The sequence below is a fragment of the Aegilops tauschii genome, chromosome 5 (assembly GCF_002575655.3).
Source record: "Aegilops tauschii subsp. strangulata cultivar AL8/78 chromosome 5, Aet v6.0, whole genome shotgun sequence".
Lineage (NCBI taxonomy): Eukaryota > Viridiplantae > Streptophyta > Magnoliopsida > Poales > Poaceae > Aegilops > Aegilops tauschii.
In genome coordinates this window covers 270,330,853-270,346,174 of record NC_053039.3, presented here as the reverse complement: position 1 = coordinate 270,346,174, position 15,322 = coordinate 270,330,853, and the positions used below count along the sequence as shown (strand labels likewise).

The following is a 15,322-nucleotide window of genomic DNA, read 5'->3' as shown; positions in this document are numbered from 1 at the left end:
AGTCATGGGACTGTTTATGTCTCGACGAAGATCTGCTCATGGTTGTCTCATGATCATGTTGTTAGAGTTATATAAATATTTGTCGTATATATCCCCATTGTATAAGGGGTGTCTTGCATATTTATCACACATGGGAAAATTCATCCTACCACCTAGGGGTAGTTACCCCACATTTCTCATATACTACCATATAATATTATATATACTATTTTATCATTATAAATATGTTCATATATTATATATAACATATTTCAAAGTGAGTTACATGAAAAAATTGCAAGTTAGCCCATGGTTTTTATTATATTTATGAAATACATATATATTTATACGTAAAAAAGAGCATACTCAAAATACGATGCATACTACCTAAAAAGTAGTATGTATACTACCTAAACATCGTTATATACTACATACTACGCGTACATAGTCTCCGATTTGATAGATACTACATACAACATACAAAACTCACGTGGTGGTAACTACCACTGGTGGTAGATAAAATTTGTCATATATATATATATATATATATATATATATATATATATATATATATATATATATATATATATATATAGGCCCATGACCACCTGAAAATATAAGTTGCATATTTTCTAATATGGTATTAGAGCCTTATGTATTTCTTTCACGTGCAACTTGTGCTCTTCCCCGATCCAAATCTTGCGCGCTGTCGTGCTTTATTTGTTGGTCATTGTCATCTTCCTCTCTCCCGGCGATCAGCGGCTTTCTTCCTTCCACCCCAGGTCCCCAGCTTCCGCCTTCTTTCTTCACGATCAGAACCATCATTGTCTTCCCCAGATTAGGCGAGCCCTCATTGATCCGCGAGAGAAGCGGATGCCATGGGGGACGTGACAAAGAAAGGGAGCCCGTTTTCGCCGTTGAGCGCAGGTGTCCTCCACATGGGGGAGAAGGGTGGTCGGAGGTTGCCATCATCGTCGGGGGCCTGGCTCCTACTGCACCAGACCGGGGAGGGCGAAGAGGAGCAGCTGTTTAGGTTGAGAATGGGAGGATCTGGGAGGGGAAGGGGAGATAGAAGGGGGTGCCCTGTGCGGTGGTGCTCCACATCGGAAGGGTGGGCTTTGGAAGTCGGTGTGGTGGGAAGGAGGGGATTGAGTGATGTGTGGGGATAAGAAAAAACGGTTGGGAAGGGAAGAAAGTTCGTGGTGGGAGGAGAAATTGGTAGGAGGATGAACTCATATGAAGAGGGAACGAAACAAAAAATAACGACTTACAAACACCAAATCCCCTTTAATAATAGAAATATATAGAGAAAATTGTACCATGGATTTTATGAGGCTATATCTGACTCTTATCCCGACTGGATACATTCAATAAAAATACCAAGCGGATTACTCACACATCATAATTGAATCACAAAAAAAAAAAAAACACTATAGATAAAAACATTATAGATAATTACTCATACATCATAATTTCATAGGTAGCACATACACAAGCTATGTCTCGTGTTGCCACCGCGCCACGTACTCCTTCACCCTATGCTATCTCACAACCATGCGATTAGAATTTCTTGCCTCCTACCGGCGCTACTGCAGGTATGCCTCGTCTCCTATGGCTTAGGCCATGGAGACGCGGTGGACCTCGGCTTTTGCTGGCAGGAGGGCGCTTGCTCAGTTTTTACGTGTTTTTTTTATCTTCTTAGGGTTTATATTCTTCTTAGGAAGGCGTGGAGGCGACGACTACCTAAAAATGAATTAAGGTTCTCCTCACTCAGCCCTGTCTTGGTGGTGCGTCTCGCCTCCTCGGAGGGTGCGTGGAGGTGTATCTCTGGTAGATCCTGCATGGTTCATTGGCGCTTGTCCTCAGTGGAACTACTTGGAGCCGATCTTCGTTCGTCCGCATTGGTATGTCTACAAGTTCGATACTTCAAATCTTAGCTTCACCCATCGACAACAGATGCTATTCAGTTGCGCTGGTTCTGTGAGGTCTTAGCACGATGACTTCTCGACTGTCTACTACAACAAAATTTGCCCGACTCCGGTAAGAGAGGGGCGATGATGCCAACACACTTTTCGGCTTGCTTCGTACTTGTAGTCGTAGCTAGGTGGTCTACGGTTCTGAATATAATTTTCACTACTTCTGCTGTTCTTTGTACTGTCATGATATTTAATAAATAGATTGATTTTAAAAAAAAGCTATGTCTCGTGTTTTTAGATAGGAAAAACCTCAATTGTTAGCTTTGAGCTCCCGAGAAAAAAAAGAGAGAAAACAAAAACGCTGACAGACACGAACGACTTGGGAAAAGCCAGATCTCGCGTGCCCCGCGGCTGTGACAGCCACCACCACCACCAGAGGAGAGTAAGCAGGCAGCAGCAGCGGCAGCAGATCGCGAGAGCGCAGGAGCAGCAGAAGGAAGGAGAGGGGAGAACGATGCTGCCCACGACGGCGTCCAAGGGCAGGGGGGCCGCCCGCTCCGCCCCGCCGCTCTTCGGCCCGTATCTCCGCCGTATCGTCAAGGTTGGTGTTGGTCTCCTCCTCCTCGGAATCCACATTCATTCGGCCGGATCTCTTCGCCATGCATATGGCGCTGATCTGGCGTACGGGTTTGCAAGGCCGCGTGGTGCTTCAGCTTCTGCGATTTGCGGGCCTGTTGCCACGAAAACCTCGAATCTCGTTAGGGTTTCATATGTCGCAGAAATGCGGGTTTGCCCAAGGTAGGATGAATACCACATAGGAGGGATCTTAGGAGGTTTGGTTCAATTTCTGCTACCTGGGGGCGTTTGTGGAGTGGATTCCCCACATCAAGGATCAGCGTAGCAATTATGAGAGGCTAAGGGGAGGTGGGCGAGTTCGAGGATGCAATGCACTTTTAGATTTCCAGCCCATCTGGTTGAGTTTGCACATTACTCTACACCAATGAGCTGGGAGCTGATTTAGTTTTTTGATGTTATTGAATTTACCTGATCCTTGATGCATCAATCAATGGGTTTAGGAATGGGTGTCACCTTGGATTCAGGACTGTCTAACTTGACCTTAAAGGGTAGGTTCTTCTGCTTTGTTCTTCATCTGGGATATTGGTATATTTTGATTGATTATTGGGATTCTTTTAGCTATCTCGTGTGAATTTGGGATCTGAGTAGAATTACTTCACTTCAGTTGTACATTTATATGCGCTGCAGAGTTGTCAAGGTTATTGCTCATATGTGTTGTTTCCTCTTAATAATTAAAACTGAGGTTCAATTGTTACAACAAGAGATTTCTTAAAACCTTCCTACACATACAGGGAATTAAGATAAACAACCTAGTCAAAGAAAAAGAAAAAAAACACTTCTGAAATCTGAACACTATATATAGATTGTTGTAGAGTTGAGTTTGTTTTGATGCTTGGATTTTTGTAGGTGTGTTCTAACACAGATTGTTGGCATCCACTGTGATTAGAACAGTTACATTGCTTCGTTGCAATAGTACAAGGGACAAACTTATGTTCTGTCGTGTTCATTGTTTCCTTTACTTGTGGTTCTGTAATTAAGTTTGTTACTTTGTCACAACTATGAGAATTTTCTTCCTAGAGTAGCACCTCAGGCAAGAAAATGTTCACTATGCAGCCTAAAGATAGCACAAGCACTTTAGATGATACTACCTGTTTACTAAATAGCCCCCTGCATTCAAAATATGAGGCAGAAGTCTTTTAAGTTTGTTTCAAATATGAGATATACATGCAAACTTCATGAACTTCTCACTCGTTTGCCCTCATTTGTCTCCCTCCCTCCCTTTATCACTTATGTGCAAACATTGACATTAAGTCACTGATATCCTCTCTCTTATTATCATGGTCATTTCCCTCTACCATCTCCCTCCCCCCCCCCCCCCCCCCCCCCCCAAATGTTATCTAAGGCTGGAATGCCCAGCTTTGTTTATGGGATCAATGTTTCAATCTTAGCTATTCTGTAGAAATTTTGAGCAAAGTTAAGTTAATACGTAAAATTGACCCGCCGATCTTCTAATAGGAAACCTAATTGGAGACGATCCTGACTATTTTGTGCTTCATTGTTTAGCTGCCCTGAGTAACTAAGGAAAATGCTCTGATTTTCTTTCATATGAGCCTTTCCTGCCACTGTTTGTACATATCCCAAGGGTTTGTAACGTGTTATCTTTTATAATTATCCATGTATCAGTGATTCTTACGGTACTTTGGTCGAAGAATAATGGCATTGCTTTTCTCAACAGTGGCAGCAAATGGATATCGAATACACATTTTGGCAAATGGTTCATCTCTGTACTTCACCAAAAGTAGTGTACGCATTCTGCACTCAGTCCAGCTCTAAATACTTTGCATTAACTGTTATACCATAGTAATTGTTTTCTGCAGATATTGTCGTAGTAAAACTAGCACCTCTTGCACACTGATGGATTGTTATCATCTAATTTCTCAATGCTAATGTCCCTACTTGCTAAGTTCGAATTCAAGGACGAGTGATATAACATGATCGGTAAAGGCTTGAAATACTTCATTCTAAGATTTTACAATCCACACCACCACGATTACCAAAAACCTATCCATCGACCACCTTATAGCAGGACCTTCTTCTGACCCACTTATGCCTGCACACAAACCCTAGCTAGTTTTTTTTGCTAGGGTTGAGGGTGGCAGACTGGCAGCTGAGCTTATCTAGGGCCAGAGTGGGCCCTACCCTCCCCAGGTTCTAGAAATTTCCCATGATGTTATTTCATATATAACATAATTTTAGATCACATATGACACACTATGTTAACTTGGCCCCCACTGTTTTGGCTCCTAATAAAATCACGCTCAAGCTCCACCACTGCTTGAGGGTTACATCTGCACCTTCATTTCATCATTCAACGTTGTATAGTTTAATATGAAATGGCTCATTTCTAGTTTTCACTTTGATGTTGATTATATAGTTAGGCACCTGACTTGCTTTTGTCTATTTGTATGCACCATGTTGCGATTATGGAAGACAGCTATCAGCACACCAAATATCACAAGCGTACGTGGTCTACTTCTATTATTTCCTCAACGTAAACGTGTTTGCTGGAATTTAATTGATGGACTTTCATACTATTGTAGTTCTTTATCTGATTTGATATTATGGCGGGTTCCTGATATCTTTATTCTTATTTACAGAAACAAAGAACCAGTGGGCTCGGGATGATCCTGCATTTATTGTCATTCTAATTCTTTTCCTTGTGTTTGCGACATCAGCTTACTGTGCAGCGTGAGTCCTTTATACCCTTTTATTATCTCTGGACTTTTCAAAAAATAAAATAAAATCACAGGGAATTATCTTCGTGATTCCCTTCTGTAGTGGGTGCAGGGAATATATCTTGGTGATGGTTTAAATCTATCTTTTTGTTTATAATCTATTTTATATATTCTCATAGTGAATAGATTAACGTGTTTCTTTTATTTTCTGTTGTATCAACTTGTTGGCTTGCTTTTCCTTTTTATTCAATGTTTTAACTCTTGTCTTTGTTCTTTAGGTTTGGAGAGAGTGCGCCCCATGCTGCTTTAACAATCATCTCGGTTGTGTTTGTCCATTTCTTGTTTGCTGGGCTAGTTTTGGCCACACTTTGCTGGTAAGTCTTCATGCTGTAGACTTGGAACTTGAAGGCAACACTAACATCATGTTTTTGGTACTTCTCAGTTGTGTCACTCAGTTTTACTGTCTTTTTCTGTTTGGGAGGTATTCCTCAACATGCAATGGAAGTCGAAGCATGTTGTCATGAGCTAGTCCTTCCATTCGAAAATAAGTGACGTGGTTTTAGTTCAAATTTGAAACGGAGGGAGTAGTTGCATAAAGTTTGGTTTCACACTGACAATTGGTTTACTGCTATAACTTCTTATTTTTGAAACGCCTGCTTCTTCATCATTTACTCTAGAGGTGGTAGCAGCATTTTACTTCCTCCGTTCATAAATATAAGATGTTCTAACTTTTTCTGATGTATATAGATACGTTTTAGTATGTTTGTTCACTCAGTTCAGTCTGAATGTAGTTCATATTGAAATATCAACAACATCTTATATTTGTGAACAGAGGGGAGTAGTTTTTAATATTCATTTCTGGCATATGTTTACATTTTGCGGCCTAGTGCTTAAATCTGTTAGAAAGTACTCCCTTGGTACATAAATATAAGATGTTTTAGAGACTTGTGTCAAGTCTCTAAAACGTCTTATATTTATGTACAGAGGGAGTACTTAGTACACATGCAAATCTGTAAATGGAGAATATAAACTAACATCTGCTACGCTTCGATGCAGGTTTCTTACCAATTCTTATCTGAGGGAGGAACCTAATAGCCATGTGGTCGAACAACGCGTCGAGTGGTAATTGTCCTATCTTGTACTAGAAGTGCATTTTCTTTGACTCGTATTTCCACCATTTGGAGGTGATTTTTTCTTTTTTTATCATCACTGCATCAACTCCTGGAACATTTTAAGCTAACAGAATAGTTGTTCTATGACACTCACAGACCCATGATAGCATGTTTCTGTAATTTCCATTGACTCTCAACTCCTGTTCAGTTATTCTTGTGTTGACTAGTAACAAAGTTAAGAGATCATAATTGCTTCTTCCAGTACTTTGTTCTTGAGGTTATTATCAGTATCTGTAGTTACGAAAAATAAACATTTGCAGGCTGTATGCGTTTGATGTTCACTGCAACTCGTTCTTCCCTGCATTCGTCATCCTATATGGTAATAATGAAGGAATTATTCTCTCTACCTGAAATTGGTTCTACTAGCTTTTATGGTAGTGTATCTGATAATTTCTCTTCTCAGTGCTTCAATACTTTTTGTCGCCTCTGTTGATCGCACATGGATTCTTGCCTGCCCTATTATCAAACCTCCTGTTCATGGTGGCAATTTCTTATTATCACTATCTGAACTTTCTAGGATATGATGGTAAGTTTAGTCTAATCTTTAAATTGACTTTATTGTATGTGTTTTTAAGACTGTCCTAACAAAAGTGAACTTTGGCTGCAGTTCTTCCATTTTTGGACCGAACGACATTTTTCTTGTACCCAATCGGACTTGTCATCATACTATCGCCACTCAGTAAGTGCATTTTATACAGCACCAAGTTTTCCCCTCTGAAAAATCATCTTACATATTTCCTTTTGTCTTGTAGTGATACTCATAGGGTTTAATCCAACACGATACTTCCTGAGCTTGTACTTCCGGTAAGAGTGGTAACTAGTAAAAGAAGACTGGTGACAAAACTAATGGCAGATTGGGACATACAGTTTGAAGTAGCATTTTAGATCTCTTGTGCTATCAGGGAAGAGCGAGCCTCAAAAAAGCTCAGATCATATTTGGTGCCTGTGGAAGGCCATCAGCGAGCGCCTTCTGAATGGCGTCCATTTTGGTGCCAACTTGTTCATATATGTGTTGTTTCCTTTGATTTAAGCCCAAGGATTGAGTGTACAATTTTATTGTGAAGTACAGTATCATATTAAATTGGCATCGACATTGCATGTGATCTTCCTTCCATCAGCTTCTTTTACCTGCCAGCTTTCCTCTTTCTCACCACTAACAATTTTAGAGGTATACCAAGGTCTGGATTGTTCCTTTGCACTTACGATGGTATACTTGCTTAGCCTTCAGTATTTTCCTGACTAGTTAATGTTTTTTAAGCGACGGTCACGCCACTTGTACCAATTGTTGCCTTAGTACAGCCAAGCGGCTTACAGTCGGTTACACCAGCGGACTTCTTTTGCGTCTGGGAAATTTCAGGTACCAGTATGAGAGTAACCACTCCCTCTGTTCCTACGTGTTTTAGTGTGTATGTTCATCAATTTTGGTCCGTATTTAGTCCACATTTTTTTTGAAAGAAAATATTCACTTTATTAATTGGAAATGATAGTTACATCGTCTATAAGAAGAGGTACAATATTCTTCATAGGCTCCTCAAACCAATCTCTAGTTACAGAAGCTTTTGCTAGCCTAGCAAGTTCATGAGCAACCTTATTAGCTACCCTATTATAATGTTCAAATCTAGTCAACGGAAAATTGCATGCCATGAAGTAGCAATCCTCGAATATTGCCGCCGCAACTCCCGCCGATTGTCCCTCATTCTTCATTGTGTCAATGACTTCCATATTATCAGAGTTAATAGTAAGACGATTGCATCCCATCTTTTATGCAAGAATTAAACCAAACCTAAGAGCCATCGCTTCTGCTGTTAGTACATCAGCACACCAATCGATCTTTCAATTTTCGCCAGCAATGAAGTTTACTTTGTCATCTCTGAGCACCGCACCTGCCGTGCCCCTGAGCAGATCATGGTCAAAAGAAGCATCAATATTTAGTTTAACAAAACCCATAGGAGGTCGGCTCCATCCTTCTTTTCTACTAGTCGCACTAGGGGAGTGGGCATTCACATAGTTTGCAGTTATAGCACAAATCCCCATCGAAATCTGATTCACTTCTTGAGATTTCCCTTCATGAACCAACATGCGTCTCTCCCATCATAAATACCAGGCGGTTATCGCGATTAATTCACTTGTATTTTGGCAACCTAATATAGATAGTTCTTGGCGTGGCATAAGAAGTAAAAATTCAAGAACCGCCTCACCCGCACGATCAATAACACAAGCTTTCTTAATTACCTCGTACATCCCCAGCTTTCCCCAAACCTCTTTTGCCTTCTGACACAGAAACAAGATGTGCTTTGTATCTTCTTGCCCATTCGAGCAAGATGGGCAAAGGGGCGAAACTTTCATATGTCTATTGGCAAGTGTAACACGACACGGTAGAGTTCCATGCAACGTTCGCCAAATAAATATCTTTACCTTTGCCGGACACGATAATTTTCAAATCTTACCCCAAATAGGATTGACATTGGTACGACCCATACCATTAGTATATTGCAATTTCCTCCCGTGTTGTTGGTTCCATTCCTCCAAATAAGCTGATCGAACAGTGAATACACCATTTTTTGTATAGCTCCAGGCAATGAAATCTGACATATTCTCCATAGGTAGGGGAATCGCAAGGACCCTTTGCACATCAATTGGCTACAAAGTTTCTCACCAAATCTTCATCCCAGAAATTCGTGATGGGATCAATAAGATCAACCACCTTTGACAGAAGTTACCCACCTCTAGGAGTAATAATTTTCCTATTCGCACAATTCGGAATCCACGCATCTCTCCAAATATCGATGTTTTGTCCATTTTCAACTCGCCAGATATAACCATTTCTCAAAGAGTCCATTCCCGCCATAATGCTTTGCCAAGTAAAGGAGAATCCCTTCTTTAAACTTTCGTTCATCAAATCTCCCTCAGGGAAATATTTAGCTCTCAAGATGGTTGCACATAAAGATTCCGGATTATCGAGTAGACGCCACGCTTGTTTAGCTAATAGCGCCAGGTTGAAACAGTGTATATCTCAGAAGCCCATACCTCCTTGATATTTTGGAACACACATTTTTCACCATGCCATCCAATGCATCCTCTTCTGATTGTCCTCGTCACCCCACCAAAACTGCGACATCGCGTCAATAATTCCTTTGCAATTTTTTTAGGAATTTTAAAGACAGACATGGCATAGGTGGGGATGGCTTGTACAACAGATTTGAGTAGAATTTCCTTCCCTCCAGAAGATAACAATTTTTCCTTCCATCCACTAATTTTAATAATGATTCGATCGATCAGGAACTGGAAACAATCACTTTTGTCCATGCCCACATTTTGCCGGCAAACCCAGGTATTTGTCATCGAGGGATTCAGTCATAATATTTAAAATTGTACACATTTGTGCCTTGTCTTCCACTTTAGTATTGGGACTAAAGAATATACTAGATTTTTCAACACTAACCATTTGCCCCGAGGCGGCACAATACAAATCCAAAAGTGATTTCAGTGCCTCCGCACTCCCTGGATTGGCTCGCATAAGGATCAAAAAGTCATCAGCAAAAAGGAGATTAGAAATTGATGGGGCATCTCTTCAAACCTTTATACCGGAAATGTTTCCATTCTCCTCCGCATTAGCTAAAAGGGCAGTCAAACCCTTTGTACATAACAAGAATAAGTAGGGAGAAAGGGGATCTCCCTGCCTCAATCCTCTAGTTGGTTTAAAGCTCTCCGTCTCATCATCATTAATACGGACCCGGTACTCCACAGAGGATAGACATTTCATAATTAAATTCACCCAACTCTCTTTAAAACCCAATTTTAGCATAATTTCCTTTAAGAAACATCTTATAATTAGGAATGGAGGAGTATATGTTAGGGCATCAACAACGCTAACCACCAAAAGGGACACGCTATTTGTCCATGGACTGGTTTGGACTAGTCCGTGGAAATAGATGCGGGTATTTGTCCGTGCACTAGTCAGACCGTTCGTGGAAATAGATACGGAAGGTGACCATCCAACCCCACCCGCTAGAGCATCTTATACCCTTAAGGGCAATGTTCAACACCGACCCTCAAAACATACACACTATTTGTTCTTAGACTAGTCCTGACCAGTTGGCCGGCCATTCGACTCGTACAGATTTCGCCAATTTCATTTCAAATGCATGGTGATACGAGCAAATTATAGTGTGGTGTTCATAGCACCATATCACAAACAAAAAGAGGCTAATGTTCATATTTTTACATGCCAATCACAAAAGTATCAGCCGTGCGTAAAAATGACACTTTTGCCCTACCCAGATAGGATATCTGAGCCTCCATGCTCACTCTGCCACCGACTCCTCCGCAGATGCCGGGGACTTCCCGCCGAGCCGCTAGGTGGCGTAGAAGTGGGGAGGCTAGTATTGTTTCAGCCGAGACTGGGTGTGCATGGATGACGACGACGGCGTCGCCTTGCGTCCCAAACCCTGCGCGACCCCTGCACCCCGTTCGCGACCACGCCCTCCGCCCTTCTTTTGCCGACCACCTCGTTATCCTTTGCCTTCTTTCTGAGGCGATGGGCTTGCCGTGTCACCAAATTGATCTTCCGGACAACCGCCTTCATCGGATCCTCCACCTCTGTCGTCTTCGACAGCTTTTCGTACGGATCCATGTGGAGGCGACGACGAAAAAGCGCGGGAATTGGGGGTGGAGAGTGGTGGGATGGTAGCGGAGAGGGTGAAGAAAGGGGGAGGGGGTTTGCTGCAGAAATAGTTCGACTGACTCCAAATGCGCAGGCTCTGCCTCGGTTTTGGGTGGGCCGTGGGTGTAAGAGTTCTACGTGGCGGGTGTCCGGACTCCCACAAAGACCCTTTGGTTTGCTTCCGCTTTGTGGGGAAACGGACACCCGGACTGGTCCGCGGACAAATGTGGGACAATGTTGGATGGTTCATGGAGTCCGGACAGCTCGATATGGATGGTTGCGGGAGGTTCGCGTTGGAGATGCCCCCCCATCTAGGCAGACACTTCAAACACTGCCAAGAGCATCTCCAACCGGACAGACCCCTAACCCCCACCCCCACTCAGTTCTGACACTGCACCGATAAAAGAAATCCATATTTACTTTATTAGTTCGGCAACCCTTATGTTGGGCGGGTTTGGGGTCGTTCGGTCGTGCGTATCATGCAGATATTTTTATATTGTAAAGTTCTGTTAGAAATTTGTGAGTTTATTTCGATGTCCCTAATTTGTTCAGAAACGTGTATTGTAATTTTTGGTTAACATCCAAAGTATGATTGTGAAGCTGAGATCAAAACCAAAGTCATATTGGTGATGTCTTAGTATTCTCTATTAAGCCGTGTAAAATTATATCTTTATTGTCCTATTAAATTTTGCCTGATGTTCTGTTAATTGATGTACTTTCTTTATTAAGGTTGCATTTTAAAATACAAATTGTGTTTTTCATGATTGGAGTTAACTATGAAGAATGAACCAACTGATTTTTTTGGGTAAGGGAGTGATACATGTAAGGAATTCGGTTGTACATCATAGTTCAAAACATGCGATGAAACTAAAATGCCTCACTTTCCAAATTGAAGAAATTCTGGGTGGAGAGAATTAGTGTGATTATGGAGTATGCAGGTTTCTGTTGTACTCAACGCTTCACAACCTGCTCCAAATACACTATACCCACATCTTCAACCTGGCTCTGGGAGAAAAGTCTGGCCATGGCATCAAGCTCCAGTGGTGAAAGGTTAGATGTTCATTAACGTTCACTACTCTGGCGACACCTTTCCTATGCTGGTTGGGATCCTAGTACAGAACAGGAGCTTGCAAATGTCCACCACCTTATTCTGAATAGGTTTGATTAGCTAAGCCGATGTATCATGACCTATTATTAGTTTGGTTGGCAGCTTAGTGCAGATAGCTCTCACGCGGCATGGAGAAAAAAGAACGCCATGATATTTGGCTTAAAGACCAGCAGAGATGAGAGACAGTGGATGAATACGAAGGGATCAGCGTGAAGAAAATGCAGTCCGTCATTAGTGCAGGTTAGCATTGGCCAGCTGCTCCACATAAATGGAGTATTTAAAATTGTGGGTCCGGCGTAGTTATTGGTGTCTGGCATACGTAAGTTAATACTATCATTATGCAACGCTGAAGCATTTTATACATGATTATTGGTATATGTATACTGCACGCATCTTGGAGGAATGTATACTGCACGTTCTAGGAGGCGGTGGATCTCAGATCAGGAAGGCATGGGGCATGCTCATGGCTTAGAGCATCTCCACTCGCCCCCAACAGGCCCCTCAGGGCGTCTTTTTTAGCGCCGGCGGCGAAAAGTCGACCCAGCCACGTCCCCAACTCCTCGTTTATCGCTGGTTTGGACCAAAATAATAGCTGGCGAACCCGAGCCGAACCCAGCCCTCCGCGGGGGAGGTGGGTGGGTGGGGGGGGGGGGGGCTGGGGGCGCCGGCCGAAGCGAAAAGGCGCGTGGGCCCGCTCTGTCGGCGACAGACAACCCTATTCCCGCCGTTTTCTCCCCCTTTCCCTCCATTTTCCTCATTGCTTCTCCCTTCTTCCCTGCCGCTCCCGCCATTCTCCTCTCGCTCCCGCCATCCGGCCCCCATGCCGCCGAAGAAGTATTCAGCCCCTCGCCCCGCTGCCGATTCCACCCAGCCGAAGCAGAGGAAGCCGAGGGCGCCGATGACAAGACCATCGGGCGTGTCGAACGCCTAGTGGAGGGCGGAAGTTCAGCGTCGGGAGGCTGTCACCACCGACCGGCGGAACAGGCTCCATCGCCAAGAAGGCCAGGGACGCGGCAGCGGCGAAGCAGGGAGAGGCGTCTCGCGCAGGGATGATGAATCCGCCCGGCCACTGCCCATAAGCTACGTGGGGGAGCCAACAGAGCGTGCCAGTCCATCCGTCCAGCCACGCCCCAGAGCGAAAAAAGCGTCGAGGCAAACGCCTAAAGGCATTCGCCGGGTGTGCTGAGGGGCCAAACGGCTGGAGTTGCTTTTATGCTCGGTGGTGGCTTGAAGAGTTCACAAATCTCATGTTTTGACAGATATGGAAGCAATTGTTGCATTCCTCTCCTTTCTCACGCAATTGCTTCGGCATCAACGACATGAGGAGACAAGCGGTGGTGATGGGCATGAGGGGCCAATGATTTAGTTGTTTTTCTTCTTTGACTGTCTCATTTTGTTTTTTGTGCATGGGAATCAGAAATTCAGTTGGGTGCCCGGACTCATCTACTTCTGGTGAACAGTAAATAAAAAGGTGAAAATAAAAAAATAAAAAAAATGATTTTTGTGTGTGCAAGATGCTTAAATGCGCGATGTTCGTGCAAAATTTCAAGGTGTTGCAACATTTGAAGAGCTTGTTGAGTATATTGATTATTAGGAAAGATAGGATAACATAGGATATTATTCTACTTGTCTTGTACTCCAAGATAATCATGTACTTCTATATATATGCCCACGAGGCTCAAGCAATACAATCAACTATTCCACCAATCTCCCTCTATCCCTATTAACATGGTATCAGCCTAACTGATCCAAACCCTAGCCGCCACCTGACGCTTCCGTCCACGCGCCGTCCCTTGGGCGGTCGGCCTCCATGACCGCCGCCGGGGGACGCGCCGCCCGTACCTAGGGTTCGTCCGCGGTCGTGTTAGACCGGCTGCCTTGGAGAGTCTTTTTCCCGAACCCTTGCTTCGGGTTTCTCTCTCTCTCGTCGGTCGTTTTGATCGGTGTTTTCTTTTTGGTTTTCTGATCTAAAATCGGTTTGCGTCGCCCGCCGCTGCCGTTGACCCCGTGCGCCTCTACTCCAACACCGGCGCGACCGGCCGGCTCCTTCACTGAGCCGGCGGCCTCACGCGACAGGCGGCCCCTCACGGCCGTCGTCCGCGCGTCTGCCTGCTTGTCGCCCTGCGTCGGCTGTCGCCGCCCTGCTCCGACCGGGACCTCTCCATCGCCACCCGCCTCCACGTGTCTGCACGGCGGCCCTGCGGTCTGCCTCGCCGGCCTCATCCCTGATGCGTCGGGCTGGCTGCATCAGGCTCGTCGGCTGCCTCGAGCTCAGGCGCCGCTGCTCCGTTGGTCGCTCGGGCCTTGCTGCCCGAGCGCCGGCGCTGCTTTGGCAGCCCGGGTGCCGGCCCTGACACGCTCGTCCGCACGTCTTCCCGCGCCGTCCATCGTTGCCGATTTCATGTTGGACTCTGCCGCCACCCCACCTCCACCGAGTGGCGTCCCCGACCACGCGCGCAATCGACTTGATCACTCGCTCGCCGCCACGATCCACCTCATCTACGCCACGCGACCGACCTGGCCCGTCGGTTGCGCGCGCCTCCGTAGGTCCCGTGAAGACCGTCCCAAGTACTACGCGTCTCTACACCGATCGAGCATCGGCCTGCCGCTGCGTTGCCACGACGGGCCACACCGTCGCCCCCCGCGGTACTCCTGTAACGCCCACGATGCGGCTATATCTCCCACGTGTCGAGGCACGACTTAGAGGCATAACCGCATTGTGGTTTAGTCGCAAGAAGGGTCATCTTCGCACAATCCCATGTAATGAACAAGAAAGGGATAAGGAGTTGGCTTACAATCGCCACTTCACACAATACATAAATAAAATCATACATCATTCAGAGAACACACATAGATCGACTACGGTCAAATCCAAATGAAAAGAAGACAACCCAACTGCTAGATCCCCGATCGCCCCAACTGGGCACCACTGCTGATCAACAAGAAAAGAAACAACACAACGAACAAGATCTTCATCGAGCTCCCACTTGAGCTCGGTTGCGTCACCTGCGCTGGTATCCTCGACACCTGCAACTGTTTGGAAGTATCTGTGAGTCACGAGGACTCAGCAATCTCACACCCGCAAGATCAAGACTATTTAAGCTTATAGGAAAGGATGGGGTAGTGAGGTGGAGCTGCAGCAAGCACTAAGCATATATGGTGGCTAACATACG

General features: G+C 44.5%; 1 protein-coding gene across 1 annotated transcript; it reads left to right on the top strand.

The window, feature by feature from the left end:
- Positions 1 to 2,237: 2,237 nt before the first annotated feature.
- On the top strand, positions 2,238 to 7,490 carry LOC109770288 (uncharacterized). Its single transcript, XM_020328995.4, has 10 exons — positions 2,238 to 2,496; positions 4,207 to 4,274; positions 4,966 to 4,991; positions 5,129 to 5,219; positions 5,485 to 5,580; positions 6,263 to 6,328; positions 6,639 to 6,697; positions 6,782 to 6,904; positions 6,986 to 7,057; positions 7,131 to 7,490. The coding sequence occupies exons 1-10, from the start codon at positions 2,410 to 2,412 to the stop codon at positions 7,184 to 7,186; spliced, it is 744 nt and encodes a 247-aa protein (XP_020184584.1). The 5' UTR covers positions 2,238 to 2,409; the 3' UTR covers positions 7,187 to 7,490.
- Positions 7,491 to 15,322: the final 7,832 nt, after the last annotated feature.